Here is a 16,247-nt window from a genome sequence, read left to right on the forward strand (position 1 = left end):
GTAAACCAACCCACCATCAAACAAAAACAAACACACATTTTAAAAACATAATCAAAGCTAAAATGAAATAGATTTAGTATTTTTATAATTAATTCTTCTCCTTGTTTTTTTTTTTTACAAACGTTTGTAGTTGCTGACCTAAGAAACTGTGAAGAAGCAGGCAGCACGTGCCATCAACAGGCCGAGTGTCTGAAAGTCCAAAACAATTTTACCTGTGTGTGTCGCATGGGCTACCAGGGTGATGGACTACTCTGCGAAGACATTGATGAATGTCTCAGCGGCCTACACAGTTGTCATCCTAACGCCCACTGCAACAACACCCTGGGCAGCTACAGTTGTGTCTGTCTTAATGGATATATTGGAGATGGCACCAACTGCCAGGATATCGACGAGTGCCAAAAAGAAAACGGGGGCTGTCACACCAATGCCCTGTGTAGTAATTTTGAGGGCGGAAGACAATGCCTGTGTGAAGTCGGCTTCAAGGGAAACGGTTTCCAGTGCACTGATATAAATGAATGCACTAACCAAAAGATTTGCCACTGGAATGCAACATGCACCAACAATCCTGGATCTTACGTGTGCACTTGCAATCACGGCTATAAGGGCAATGGAAACTACCTATGTCTTGATATAGATGAATGTTCAGAGACTCCACGTGTGTGTTCGTCCTCACTTGGATACAAAGGCTGTAAAAATATGCCTGGCACTTATCGCTGCACATGCAGCAACGGCTTTGAAAGTGACGGGCAGAGCTGTGTGGACATTGATGAATGTGCGAGTAACATCTGCAGTCTATATGCAGACTGTGTCAACATCATTGGTTCATACCAATGTACCTGTGACAGTGGTTTTGTCGGAAATGGCCTGACATGTGTTGACATAAATGAATGCAATGGAAATAATGGATGTGACCCCAATGCTATTTGTATTAACAGGCTGGGAGGTTATGAGTGCTCTTGTCCAGAGGGTTTTGAAGGAGATGGAAAACTGTGCAACGATATTAATGAATGTTCAATACTAGACATCTGCCCTACCACCACTATCTGTGTCAATACTGGAGGGTCATTTTATTGTGACTGCGGTACAGGATTTATCTTTAATAACTCAAAGTGCCATGACCTTGATGAATGTGCTACAGATCGTTGCAGCCCCTACTCTCTATGCACCAATTCGCCAGGCTCCTTCACATGTCAGTGTGCAGTAGGCTATAGTGGAAATGGCTTTACATGTGTAGATGTGGATGAATGTTCAATTGCTAGTCAATGTCACGCTAATGCCCTTTGCATGAATCTGCCTGGTAACTATAACTGCACCTGTCAGGTGGGTTACTCTGGAGATGGGGTGATCCAGTGCAGTGATGTGAACGAGTGTCTAGAAGATAATGGGGGGTGTAAAAATAATGCTACATGTGTGAACAACCAAGGTTCTTTCACTTGCCTTTGCCAGACAGGTTTTGTCTTAGTTAACCACACCTTTTGCCAGGATGTAAATGAGTGTGTAACACTGAAAAATCTGTGTGGTGTCAATGAAGAATGCAACAATATTGACGGTTCGTACGAGTGCTCATGCCAGGTTGGTTATTACCGCCCTGCCGCCAGCATGGACTGTGTAGATATTGACGAGTGTAAAGAAAACCCTTGCCACATAAACGCCACATGCCTCAACACAATTGGCTCCCACACCTGTACCTGTAAGCGGGGTTTTGCAGCAAATGGCATGCAGTGTGAAGACATTGATGAGTGTTCAATGGTGGACACATGCCACCCACGGGCAATATGTACCAACCACATTGGAGACTTCTTCTGCTCCTGCTATCAAGGTTTCATAGGTGACGGATTTTCCTGTCAGGATGTGGACGAGTGCATCATCTCGGATACAATTTGTCCATATTTCTCAAAGTGTGTCAACTTTCCTGGTGCACATGTTTGCTCATGTTTGAATGGCACAGTCGCCTTAAATGACACTTGTGTGCTACCCAGCCCACTATGTGACCCTGCGTGCCACATTCATGGCCTGTGCCACTATTCACCTGCTGGACACCAATGTGTGTGTGACCTCGGTTACGTTGGTGACGGGCTGGTATGCTCTGATATCGATGACTGCCAGAGGGAAAACATTTGTCCTGAAAATGACACGGAATGCATAAATATCCCAGGATCATATTCTTGTGTTTGCAAACGAGGCTACTATCTCAGTGAAACTCAGTGTGTCGGTAAGATGATATTGTGTTCTCGAAAATGTTTTATATAAGCACAATGCATTACATGTTTTATTAGGTACAATATGATGGTACAATATAAATACGGTTTGGTATGTACAGCACATTTGTTTTAAGCTCATGATTCTGTTAGTTTTAAGTACAGTATGGGAACAAAATGCAAAACATAAGACTGCTTAATTTTCATGTAAACAGTTTTGATTATTTAAAAAATGTCATCCAATGAACAAAAGTCTCAAAAAAAAGAAAATGACAAAAATAATGAATATACAATAGTTTACAATGTATGCTCAGAGGAAAGCGCAACAATGCAGACAGGCTCAAGAGCAAAAAGTCAGAATTATTTTATTTTTACAAAATGAAAGTTTATTTGTATCTGTAACACATTTAAAAACAACTGCAGTTGACCAAATATATCACATAAATATAATGCATGAATAAAATAGATAACAATAAGAAATAAACGACCAAGATATATATTTAAGATAAAAGTAAAAAAGTATTGGTGATAAGATAAAATATGTTTTTAACCTGGATTTGAATTAGCTTGGAACATGTGAAGATCTAATTGGGAAAGGACATTTGTTAATGCCGGCCAGCAAGGTGGTCAGCGTGGTCATGGAGCTCTGCGCATACACAATGGCCACTGTCATAGGCGGTAGCTGCTTCACGGGGGCTTTAAAACCAGCCAATGTTGCTCTTGTGCCACCGCGGCTGTGAAAGCGCTTGATTTGATTTGCAGCGGAGCCTGCTTTTTAAATGTTAGAATTGGCAAAAATCACTATCATTTAATAATGGCAAACAAACTTGTGATCGTGATAAAAAATGTATTTATTATGCAGCCCTAATTGGCACTATCGCTAGCCATGACTCCCATTTGTCAAAGGCTGGGCTGCAGTGTATATTTTTTTACAAAGTAGATGCTTCACACGAGCCACACTTCCTGTCAATCATTTGTGTACTGTGAGAAATCTGTACACTTTTATACCTTATCGAATGTTCTGTCCCTAAAAAATCTAAATATATACAGACATGTCGGCCTCCCGTTGCACCCTCATATTATTAATTTCATTATTACCACTTGCAACATTCACTGTAAATCATTTGAGCTGTGTATGGATTTATATTTTCCAGCGTGAGTCGGACTTACTTCAGTTTGTTAGATCCATGACTTCATTACATGGATTTATATTGACCTTGAATTTTCATCTGTAGTTAATCCATATCTGTTGTTTCTTTCTCCTGTTCTATCTCCCCAGATTTAAATGAGTGTGAAACAGGAACAGATGAGTGCAGTGACTTTGCCCAATGTGACAACACAATGGGCAGCTACTTTTGCTTCTGTCTCAGGGGCTTTACAGGCGATGGAAAAAATTGCTCTGGTAAGTGTTGGTTGCTCATTGTCAAAATTCAGTGCACAATTTGGTTATTGTACTTCATTCAGATGAATCTCTTGAGAGCTTTCTTCATCATCATTTGGGGCTGCTTCGCTGACAATGTCCTGTTTTGGATGAATTATAGACTTCGATGAATGCCAAGTCCTAAATGGTGGATGCCATAACGTTTCCAGCTGCACAAACACTGCTGGATCTTTCATCTGTGCTTGTCCATTTGGAATGGAGGGCAACGGCTTTGAATGCCAAGATGTAAACGAATGCGAGCAGAACTCCACCCTGGTACATAACTGCAGTGTCCAGGCTTTTTGCCGCAACACATACGGATCATACCTCTGCCAGTGCCAGGATGGATACCAGGGCGATGGTTTTGTCTGCCACGATATAGATGAATGCCAGGAAGACACGACTTGCAGCACAAACATGACATGCAGCAACACCATCGGTTCCTACACCTGTCTATGTATTGTTGGCTTGGTCTATGACATGGGGACATGTGTGAATGAAGACACCTGCCTAAACCCTAGTTCTGTCTGCCACCCCCTGACAGAGTGCCACCTATATCTAGGTTCTTTCTACTGTCACTGTAAAGATGGATATCACGGCAATGGCTCTGAATGTTCAGATGTGGATGAATGTGAAGAATTACAAGATCAAATCTGCCCAACCTTCTCCTCCTGCTTCAACACTAATGGCTCCTACATATGTAAATGTTGGGAAGGTTTTCTTGACAATGGGACAATCTGTCAAGACCTGGACGAATGTGCAATGGGGAACTTCACCTGTCCTTACAACAGTACCTGTACCAATGTTGATGGTGGCTACATATGCACTTGCGACACAGGGTTCTTAGGCAATGGCTCCATATGTTTGGATGAAGATGAATGCTCTTTTGACTACATCCAGTGCCCTAATTCTTCCAGCTGCATAAACTTAGTGGGATCTTTCTTTTGTGAGTGCTGGGAAGGTTACCATAACGACGAAAGTGACTGTGAGGATATAAATGAGTGCCTTAGCAACTCTACCTGCCCTGAGTATAGCACATGCATCAACACTAATGGGAGCTTCCAGTGTATTTGTGATGCCGGATTTTCTCATGTGGAGGAAGTCTGCATGGATATCAATGAATGCAATGATACTAGTCATTGCACCAATGGGACATGCATGAATACAATGGGATCATATTACTGTGAATGCATCACTGGATTCCTGAGTAATGGGACAACGTGTGTGGATGTGGATGAATGCTTAGGCTCTTCCAACTTGACAGTGTGTCAGCCCCAGTCTACTTGTGTAAACACCCCTGGGTATTACCATTGCCCTTGTAATGAGGGCTTCATTCTCAATGGTACTGAGTGTCTGGATTTAGATGAGTGTCATGACCGAAATGATAACCTGTGCCCTGAACACTCATTCTGTAAGAACACAGCAGGATCCTTCATCTGTGAGTGTTATCCAGGGTACAGGTTATTCTCATTAGGTTGTGAAGATGTTGATGAGTGCAAAGATAACACCACCTGTCGCCTTGATCAGGTGTGCACCAACCTTCCTGGAACATATAACTGCACATGTGCTTTAGGGTATCATGAGGAGGCAGGCATGTGCGTTGACACCAATGAATGTGTCGATTTGCCTTGCCATTTTTTGGCACGGTGCTGGAACACTCTTGGATCCTTTTCGTGCCGCTGCCCTATGGGCTTTGCAGGAAATGGCATGTGGTGTGAAGATGTGGATGAGTGTGTTGCATTCACTAATCCATGCCATCCTGTGTCGCACTGTCATAACTCCCCAGGTTCATACACATGTGTATGCATGCATGGCTTTGTGAGTATTGGAACCCTGTGTGCAGATCTTGATGAGTGTCAACAGGCCAATGCACAGTGTCATTCTTCTGCTACCTGCTCTAATCACGTAGGAGGTTTTAAATGCACCTGCAGTCAGGGCTGGGTTACGTCCAAAGACAATGGTCACGGAGAAAGAGGATGCATGGACTTTGATGAATGTATGTCTCCTATGATATGTCCAGGGCATACCTCTTGTGTTAATCTACCGGGGTCTTACACCTGTTCCTGTCCAGAAAGTCATTCAACGTGCAGCATGACTCAAAAGGGTTAGCTACACATTCATTATAACATGATATAACCATTATGCAGTAATGTTTGTGTCTCAGAGCATGACCCATTTGATATTTTAGTCATTTCAAGTATGACACTATTACAATATCTTTTGTTGGTATCGATCTATTCACCTATGTTAGATTTGGTTTATCATGATTGTGGACAGTTGCAGCCTATTCCAGCTGAAATAGCAACAGAAAGGGTACAACCTAGAAAGTAAATTAAAGGTGTGACACAAAGAGTTTGACAACCAATCCTATTCATATCCATGCTTATGAGCCATTAAGAATATTGTTTTTATTTAAATTACCATACTGTAATTGCACAAGGTGTAAAGCAATTGTTGGTGGAGGTTGTTACTTTACTTTCCTCACTCACTGAGGAATAAACCTCTATTACTTCCTTTTACATAATTTTTCTAGACACTATGGGCCTGATTTACTTAAAGTGTACTAAAACATGTGCAAACTTGAGCAAAGCTAATCTACTAAACTTGAGCACGGAGGATTGCGTCTCTTAAATGAGCAAAATAGACAGCGCAATCCATTTAGCGTGTGTGTCTTCATGTATATGCAGAATACATGCTGATTATCAGACTGTCCTCAACATTGAGAGATGAAAATGCAAATATAATCATTTAACGACTGCTGTTTTGCGTCAGTGCTTAGCACCTTATGAAAGTGCGTGCATACTCATGGCCAAAGTTATTTACAAATAGGCGATGGAGTGATAATTCTCCGTCCGTGTCAATATTTTAATTGTCAGAAATGAAAATAATAAATGTATCGTTCATTCAACAATGCCATTTTATAATTACATTATATGTTATATATACTATAATATAACTGCTGGATGACTTAAAAGGGCACTTTTTTGGAATTTTGCCTATCATACACATTCATTATGAGAGACAAAAACAATATGCATCTAATGGGAGTCACCCTTGTAACCTTCAAAGCCCTCTAAAACAACTTCAAAACCCACCATCCCCATTTTATATACAAAGTGCAAGTTTATATATAATGTAGTAACAGACACGTTCATAACAATATGTAATATGTTCAATATTAACTTATTTTATCATTTTACTCATTTCCGGGACTGATTTCTTCTGCGCATTGATTTCTGTTTCCATAGCAGCGCACCTCTAACTTCCGGCAACATGTGTGTACCTACTTCTGGAAACAAACACAAGTGTTTTCTTATCATGGCAAACTTGGTAACAGACAACAAAGATGACTATTTTTGAACAAATGAGGATTCACAACCTTATCTTTTTGAAGCTGAATATACAAACCTTGTTTCCATATGAGTTGAGAAATTGTGTTAGATGTAAATATAAACGGAATACAATGATTTGCAAATCATTTTCAACCCATATTCAGTTGAATATGCTACAAAAACAACATATTTGATGTTCAAACTGATAAACATTTTTTTTTTTTTTGCAAATAATCATTAACTTTAGAATTTGATGCCAGCAACACGTGACAAAGAAGTTGGGAAAGGTGGCAATAAATACTGATAAATTTGAGGAATGCTCATCAAACACTTATTTGGAATATCCCACGGGTGAACAGGCAAATTGGGAACAGGTGGGTGCCATGATTCGGTATAAAAGTAGATTCCATGAAATGCTCAGTCATTCACAAACAAGGATGGGGCGAGGGTCACCACTTTGTCAACAAATGCGTGAGCAAATTGTTGAACAGTTTAAGAAAAACCTTTCTCAACCAGCTACTGCAAGGAATTTAGGGATTTTACCATCTACGGTCCGTAATATCATCAAAGGGTTCAGAGAATCTGGAGAAATCACTGCACGTAAGCACGTAAGCAGCTAAGCCCGTGACTTTCGATCCCTCAGGCTGTACTGCATCAACAAGCGACATCAGTGTGTAAAGGATATCACCACATGGGCTCAGGAACACTTCAGAAACCCACTGTCAGTAACTACAGTTGGTCGCTACATCTGTAAGTGCAAGTTAAAACTCTCCTATGCAAGGCGAAAAGAGTTTATCAACAACACCCAGAAACGCCATCGGCTTCGCTGGGCCTGAGCTCATCTAAGATGGACTGATACAAAGTGGAAAAGTGTTCTGTGGTCTGACGAGTCCACATTTCAAATTGTTTTTGGAAACTGTGGACGTCGTGTCCTCCGGACCAAAGAGGAAAAGAACCATCCGGATTGTTCTAGGCGCAAAGTTGAAAAGCCAGCATCTGTGATGGTATGGGGGTGTATTAATGCCCAAGACATGGGTAAATTAAGGCGCCATTAATGCTGAAAGGTACATACAGGTTTTGGAGCAACATATGTTGTCATCCAAGCAATGTTACAATGGACGCCCCTGCTTATTTCAGCAAGACAATGCCAAGCCACGTGTTACATCAACGTGGCTTCATAGTAAAAGAGTGCGGGTACTAGACTGGCCTGCTTGTAGTCCAGACCTGTCTCCCATTGAAAATGTGTGGTGCATTATGAAGCCTAAAATACCACAACGAAGACCCCCGGACTGTTGAACAACTTAAGCTGTTCATCAGGCAAAAATGGGAAAGAATTCCTCCTGAGAAGCTTAAAAAATGTGTCTCCTCAGTTCCCAAACGTTTATTGAGTGTTGTTAAAAGGAAAGGCCATGTAACACAGTGGTGAACATGCCTTTTCCCAACTACTTTGGCACGTGTTGCAGCCATGAAATTCTAAGTTAATTATTATTTGTAAAAAAAAATACATTTTATGAGTTTGAACATCAAATATGTTGTCTTTGTAGTGCATTCAATTGAATATGGGTTGAAAAGGATTTGCAAATCATTGTATTCCATTTATATTTACATCCAACACAATTTCCCAACTCATATGGAAACGGGGTTTGTACTACTGCTTTAGAAGCCAGCACGAAGGAAGAGTGAGACGTTGGAGCAGAAGGAAGCCGTGAGAGTGAGGTGAAAGCGATTTTGACGCCATAAATACGGAACTTGGAGCCAATCGTTTTTGACATAAATGGAGTGCTTACCCAAAATCAACAGCATACTGTAATATGATTGTTCATGTTTTTCAGTAAGTACAAATTGGTGTCGTATCGTAGTGTTGTGCACTACAAACTCAAACGCGTTTCGTGTTGACGTAGAAGCGAGCTTATTTCTTGCCATAGTTAGCTTTTACCGCTAAAACAATAGCATGGCGATGTGCTACTACACTAGAAAAAGAGTTCCTCACCATCACGGTACCTTGGCGCCTGCCAGAGCACACCTTCGAAGTGCTAAAAATAATTATAGTGTCTAGATGGCACTTCTATATAGTCCTAAAAAATGGTACACATTATAATTGTGCTCTGCATTTTCCACAACAAAAGAATTTTATAGTTTGCACACGCTATTTACCTCATGTTATTTGGGATCTTAGTAAATCAGGCACTATCTGGTTGTGTTTGTCCGCATGGAATAAACATACTTCATAATCAATATGTCCAAGTCAGCACATGACAAACGATGTAGCAAATGGATACATTGTGAATTCATGGCAAATGTGGTTAGCAGTTAACCTCACAACCAGGAAGTCCTGGATACAAATATTATATGCGTGTAAACAAGATCATTGCTTAATGTTTTAGTGTAGCACAAGTCTGTTGTTGAATATGAGGAAATTGTACAAGGTTAACAAAGTATACGAAACATTTATGTTGTTATTGTTATATTGTTACACCTCTTTTAACTCTTTCCATTGTGCCGATAGAGAGCAACATGTACCCTTTTGGAGCAGAAGTTGCTGATAAAAGAATAAACATGGATACAGAAGATGGAAATTCTCCATACATCAAACCACCAATTGGTTTTCCATTCATGGGAAAATTATATGATAGAATTTATGTAAGTTTTCCTGAATGAACACATTGACATATATGTAGAGGTTCTTCATCTATTGTGCTATTAAGCTTAGAATTATATTGATGACATATAAAAAGACAAATACTAATGTTTAGGGTTAGTTAGACCACAGCCAGCTAGTTAATTTTTTTTTTTTTATTACTGAAATCAGTGCATCTTTTCCTTTCTTTTTCAGTTCTCAGACAACGGCCTTGTCCAGTTTCAGTCTGTTGCTGTGAATGAGCAGTACCTGTTTCCAGCGCCTTTATCCACTGGTTTTCCCGATATGAATGTCTCTCTTTTGGCAGTATTCTGGGATGATGTTGACCTCACCCAAGGCAATGGACAGTTGTTCTATCAGGTATGACGTCATGTACGGTTTTAATCAGAATAAAATAATGTAGTGGTTCTTTGAGATCTATTGCATTTGGACTCTTGTCAGATTATTAATTATTGATTATATTCTTTTTTTTCAAGGAATACCATAAGTCGGATGTATCAGACATGTACGCCCACATAGTGTTCAATCGTACAACTGAAGATGTGTCAAAATTTGAGAGGCAAAGAGGCAAGCCTGCCTTCAACCCTTCCTGGATACTCAAGATTACTTGGTATCTTGTAATGGCTGTGTCGTACCAGAAAATCAATCCGTCAGAGGTAAGAAAAACTATGAGAAGAGAGAATACTCAAAAATTAAACAAACAAACAACAACAAATCTGGTTACTATGCATTTGTCATAAAAAACAAACACATTTATATGTACCTTCTTTGATACACTTATCCTGAATCCCCTTTCAACTGCCTATACTGTTCATGGTCACAGACAAGTTGAATCCTAACCTAGATGACTTTTTATACGAGGCAGGGTACAACCTGGAGTTGCCACAGGATACGGACTGTATATGTACACTGACCATAAAAATAGGAAATCACCCCATTTGCTTTTTCCACATTTTGTTATGTTACAGCTGGAAGTAAATAAGGATTCAACTATTTGTCCCTTAAAATTATACACACAATACCTAGCAATAGCAAAGCAAAAATATTTTTTAAATAAACAAATGCAGTAAAAATGTAAAATGTTAATGTCCCATGTTCATAAGTATGCACTCTCTGTACTCTTGCAGACTTTTTAGTATAATACTTCAAGATTACATGTCTATTCTAGGGAAGTTTAACCCATTTTTTCTCAAGTTCAATCACACTAGATTAGGGAGTATTGGTGACAATCTTCAGATCTTGCTAAATAGGGTTTGGGACACTAACATGTTGAAACTGTGCTTTTGCTATAGACTCCTTGTTCTTATGGTTCATGCTTAATTTTGTGACAAATGTTGACTTGTTTCCTACATACATGATGCTTGACATTCGGGTCAAAATGTCCAATGCTGGTTTCATCATAACAGAATTTGGAATGAATTCGAAAGAGCTTGAAATGCATTTTGTCCACCTACAAGAGGCCATTGTGCATTTTCCTTAGTAATATAGCTTTTGTCTGAGTCACTCTACTTTGATTGGTAAAAGGTAACAAAAATGGTTTTCCTTCTGGAAAGTTCTCCCATCTCCACAGAGGAATGCTGGAGCCCCATCAGTGTTACAATGAGGTTCCTTGTTTTTATATATGAGGGTCCAGATGGTCCCAAAATTCTTCTATTTCACAGATAAAAGAGACATCTCTGTGTTTTGAGTATTTTAAGAACTCTTTTAAGAACCCCTACTCTTAGCGTCCTTAAAAAATTCCAAAAGTGATGTATTTTAACATTAAATTTAATACACTTTTAGTCACGCAAAATATTTTAAATGCATATACTGTTAGGTAAAGTGGTATATTGTCACATCACTGTAGTCAACAGATGTAACAATATCAAAATCTCACGGTACGATACGATATTATTATGATATATACCCCCCCAAAAAACAAAAAAGTCACAGTAGGCAGAACTAAGTAGCAGGAATGTTTAGGATAAACACACTTACTATATAAACTAAATCTTTAAATTATATTTATTTCTACAAACATGTAATTTTATGTGCAAAGAATTGTGCGGGAACATCCGCTGTATCTGTCAACTTTTACTTTCTGAGAAGTGGTGTTCTCTGCAGTGGACATTTTGGAAAATACAGGTTCTTAGAAAAGTTAACTCACATTTTAACTGCTTGGAGTATTTTGGGAGATGCAGTTTATTTTCAGACCCGCTAAAGCAAAAGTGTTAGAAAAAAAACTACAGTCACCAAGTTTTCGTTTGATACCGTCACAACATTATTGATAAAACTCTTAAACCGCATAATTGCAGTATCTACAATTCCGATTTGTGACTTCTTCCTGGAAGTGAAAACCAGTGGTGGTCAACAAAGCCAAGATGGGTGTTGTACAGCAAACAGCGCGCAAACTATCAGAGTACAAAAGAGGCTTAAATCGTCCTGTAAAAAGCAGATACGAGCAAAAATGAAAACTATGCAATAGAATGTATCTCTATACTTTATCAAAATAAGATTTGTTGAGTAATATTAAAGATTATATATTGGTCGCCTTCGTAGACATATCAAACTATTGTGCTCCAGATGCCATTTTACACGACAAAAAGATGGAAACCTAGAAAAGCATGGAGGTCTACAACTTTTTTGTGTGTGGCTGGGTCAAGGAATTTGTTATCAAGACTCTCTCGGATAAATATGCATCGTTTATGCTCGGTTTTGGTTGCATTTCATGATTTAACTTCGCGTCTATAAACATATTTGTTCTTGTTGCACGTGCTGTTTACCAGTTGTGTATTTTCCTTGTCTTTATCAAAATATAACATCAGATGTCAACATTGTGTAAGTGCTGAAAGCTTCATTTATGATTGCTGCCTTTGGTAAAAGCTTAACTCTTTTAGATTTTGCTCACATTTGCTTTCTTTTATTTAGACTCGCCGAGTTGGTGCTTTTCGAAACACTTGTAGCAAACGTGTTTAAGAAATACAAATAATATCAAAATGATACTTAAATGGAAAGTAATAAAAGTTCAAAGTATATCAAACAAACATTTAACGAAGTGATCACTGCAAACTCATGCATTCTTCAACTCTGCTCCCTTGGACTGGAGTGTGAGCTGCATGCTTTTCTCATTGTTGTTTCGTAAAATCTTGCACTTTCTGCCCTTTTTGATAAACTCTCCAGGAACAGTGAAGAAATGTTCATACTTTTCGCGATTTAAACGATTCGTGCAGCCGAAAACAGCGCAAGCATAAAGCATTTTTTCATCGAGAAAGGCTAAATGGCGCCATGTACCCATTGAAAACAGAGCTAGCTTGACCACCACGCATATTTAATGAGCAGGACGTGACTTCAGTAAAATCCAAGTAATACTGTTACATCCCTACTGTTGCTCAATCCTTCATGGTAGTATGTCACTCATTTGTGCACATGTAACTTGTTCAAATTAAGTTTAAGCGATAGTTTTCTAACTCAAAATGTATTTACATTAAATATAAAATATTTTGACAATTTGATACATGTTCATTTGCTCTCTAAATGGTGTGAGTAGTTCACTCGCAGTTATTAGCATATATGGCTGCAGGCTCTGAGGTACCCTGTAAATACAGCAGCTTTCGAGGGTCGAATTGTGTTCGATCCATACTAAACGATTACCTGTACAGTAATGTTAGTGGGGCAGCACGGTGGTACAGGGGTTAGTGCGTGTGCCTCACAATACGAAGGTCCTGGGTTGATCCTGGGCTGGGGATCTTTCTGTGTGGAGTTTGCATGTTCTCCCCGTGACTGTGTGGGTTCCCTCCAGGTACTCCGGCTTCCTCCCACCTCCAAAGACATGCACCTGGGGATAGGTTGATTGGCAACACTAAATTGGCCCTAGTGTGTGAATGTGAGTGTGAATGTTGTCTGTCTATCTGTGTTGGGTCTGCGATGAGGTGGCGACTTGTCCAGGGTGTACCCCGCCTACTGCCCGACTGCAGCTGAGATAGGCTCCAGCACCCCCCGCAACTCCGAAAGGGACAAGCGGTAGACAATGGATGGATGGATGGTAATGTTAGTGAGTTATCAGCAATAACGTTAGCATTTTTTCATATTGACAAATAAATTAATATTTTTTAGCCAGTAAAAAGACTTAAACATGTAAAAGTTGAATAGGTTATTCCTTGCTTTGCAAAGTTTCCTAAAAATCGGTCAAGTAGTTTTTGCATATTCCTTTGCATAATAAACATTAAACAGTTAGATACATACAATTAACAAAAACATAACAGAGAATAATAACAATATCATTATTTCAAGGATTATATTACATTTGAATACACTTAAGTCACTCAAATATAATTTTTTTTTTTTTTTTTCTGAAGTAATAAATTATTAGTTTTAGTGTTATGATAGAATATAAATTTAATACTAGAAAAGAAGGTGTTACTAGTTTAGTAGCTTACTGCACAGTAGCCTACTGTAGACATTGGTTGAACTTAAGCGCCACCTTGAGGCATGTTTCAGCAGAAGCACTAAAGCAGGGGTCACCAACCTTTTTGAAACCAAGAGCCACTTCTTGGGTACTGATTAATGCGAAGGGCTACCAGTTAAATAAATTGCCAGAAATAGCCAATTTGCTCAATTTACCTTTAACTCTATGTTATTATTAATAATTAATTATATTTATCTTTGTGGAAACACTGATAATCTTAATGATTTCTCACAATAAATATATATAGAAACAGATAAATATCAATATGCAACACTTTATTTTTATATTTTCTCTAAGTGCACATTTTTCAAATTGAACATTTTCAAATGATCACTTCTAAGACAGTCTTGTGAAATCACAATATCCCATTTTAACTAGCTAGACACTAACATTTTTTAACAAATCATGAATTACTTTGCACCATGTTTGTACAAATAATAACTCATGTAAAATACAAAAGTCAACTCTCAAATTTTTAAATAAATCATGTCACACTTTGAACTGGACACCAAATCTGTTACCTGTTTCTTTGTCAGTTTGTGAAGACCAAGTCTTTAAAATATTTTCTTGGATTTTCAAATTCTATTTGAGTTTTGTCTCTCTTAGAATTAAAAATGTCGAGCAAAGCGAGACCAGCTCGCTAGTAAATAAATAACATTTAAAAAATAGAGGCAGCTCACTGGTAAGTGCTGCTATTTGAGCTATTTTTAGAACAGGCCAGCGGGCTACTCATCTGGTCCTTACAGGCGACCTGGTGCCCGCGGGCACCGCGTTGGTGACCCCTGCACTAAAGCTTGTTACTAATTGTTTTGTCATGCCTACAAACCCTGTACTTTACAATGTTGATGTACATTGCACAGCCATAAAAAGTCATAAATCAATTAAATACATGCATTAACTAACATATTGTGTATTTTTTTCAGACTAACACATTCCAATGCATTCTTACTACGGATGGAGCACGCTCCTTTGCCCTCCTACAATATGGGGACATGAATTGGGGTCCCGGACAGAGAGAAAATCTTGAGGCTCTCATTGGCTATACAGATGGAAAAAACATCCACATAGAGACCACTATGCCCCCAGAAAACCTGTTTGGTCCAGGGGGGCGATACAGACCACAGCAAGTGAAAGGGCCTTTGGGAAAGTTAGGCCAATTTGTGTATGATTTCAATGAAATCGACAAGTCTCATGCGGACCCAGGACTGATGTGCCAGTCATGGGCAATGAAGGAGCCTGAACCTGCTGAATGGACTGAAGGGCTACCCTCTTGTCCTTGTGCTCGCACTCAGGCTCTGGAAGACTTGTCCTTCTTGCAGGATACTGCTGACCATGGAGAAAAGTTGACGACTTTGAGGGGTCAGAGATGGGTTGGTGCTGGGCGCCACATTTTCAAGTCAATTTTGTCCCACAAAGAATCAGGAAAAAGATGTGTATATGATCCAGAGGGACCTCTGCTGGCAGGTTTCAATGAACGCTACTTCACAAGTCGAAGAAACCAAAAGCATATTGGTAATACACGTGACTCTATTGTGTGTTGTATAACTGGATATTCAAACAAAATTGACAATCAAATGTATTTTGAACCAATATATATGTTTACATTTACATTGTATTCATATAATTTATGCGCTTGGTACTGATTTAAAACTGTAATAATGTAAGGATATGAAACTGTTTATGAGTCCTAATGCAGCAAACCCCGACTGTTCATTTGTGCGAAACACTGTTCTTTTTCATGTTATTTCATCTTACCTCCCCCCTCGTTTCAGATGAAGATCTCTTACCTTTCCAATGGTGTTGCATTGAGTCTCCCCTCTGCCACCAATATCTCAGCAAGCGCCCTCTGGACAGTTGCAATGGCTATAATTGGGTTCGTCTAGATGGCAGCAAGCCAGCCAACAGGGCAACAAAGGGAATCGGTAAGGGGTTTTCTTTATTGTGAATACAGAAAAATAAACATGTCACAAAACTCACACATTAACTGTGGAAATGTTAACAGAAAAACACTCGGAGAGCACAACCCTCTGCCAGGCCCTATATCTCAATAATAAAGAATCATTTTCAATAATCCTGAAACCAGACAGTGATTTGGGTCACACCCTTATTCGAATTACATCGTCCTTTATCCCACCAACTTTTTGAGATGTGTTGCTAACTAACTAAATAAAATAAACTTTACCTTGTGCACACTCTTCATGGATACAATCCTGCT

General features: G+C 39.1%; 1 protein-coding gene across 1 annotated transcript in view; it reads left to right on the forward strand.

The window, feature by feature from the left end:
* The first annotated feature begins 225 nt into the window (after window positions 1-225).
* LOC133618892 (uncharacterized) overlaps window positions 226-16,247 on the forward strand; it is a 41,983-nt gene continuing 25,961 nt past the window's right edge. The window contains exons 1-9 of the mRNA XM_061979748.2: window positions 226-2,212; window positions 3,478-3,600; window positions 3,740-4,603; window positions 5,462-5,722; window positions 9,457-9,590; window positions 9,784-9,948; window positions 10,065-10,244; window positions 15,325-15,544; window positions 15,805-15,954. Of these exons, the coding sequence (XP_061835732.2) occupies window positions 226-2,212; window positions 3,478-3,600; window positions 3,740-4,603; window positions 5,462-5,722; window positions 9,457-9,590; window positions 9,784-9,948; window positions 10,065-10,244; window positions 15,325-15,544; window positions 15,805-15,954 (4,084 nt within the window). The remainder of the gene's footprint in view (window positions 2,213-3,477; window positions 3,601-3,739; window positions 4,604-5,461; window positions 5,723-9,456; window positions 9,591-9,783; window positions 9,949-10,064; window positions 10,245-15,324; window positions 15,545-15,804; window positions 15,955-16,247) is intronic.

The sequence above is a fragment of the Nerophis lumbriciformis genome, linkage group LG02 (assembly GCF_033978685.3).
Source record: "Nerophis lumbriciformis linkage group LG02, RoL_Nlum_v2.1, whole genome shotgun sequence".
In the NCBI taxonomy this organism is placed as follows: Eukaryota; Metazoa; Chordata; class Actinopteri; order Syngnathiformes; family Syngnathidae; genus Nerophis; species Nerophis lumbriciformis.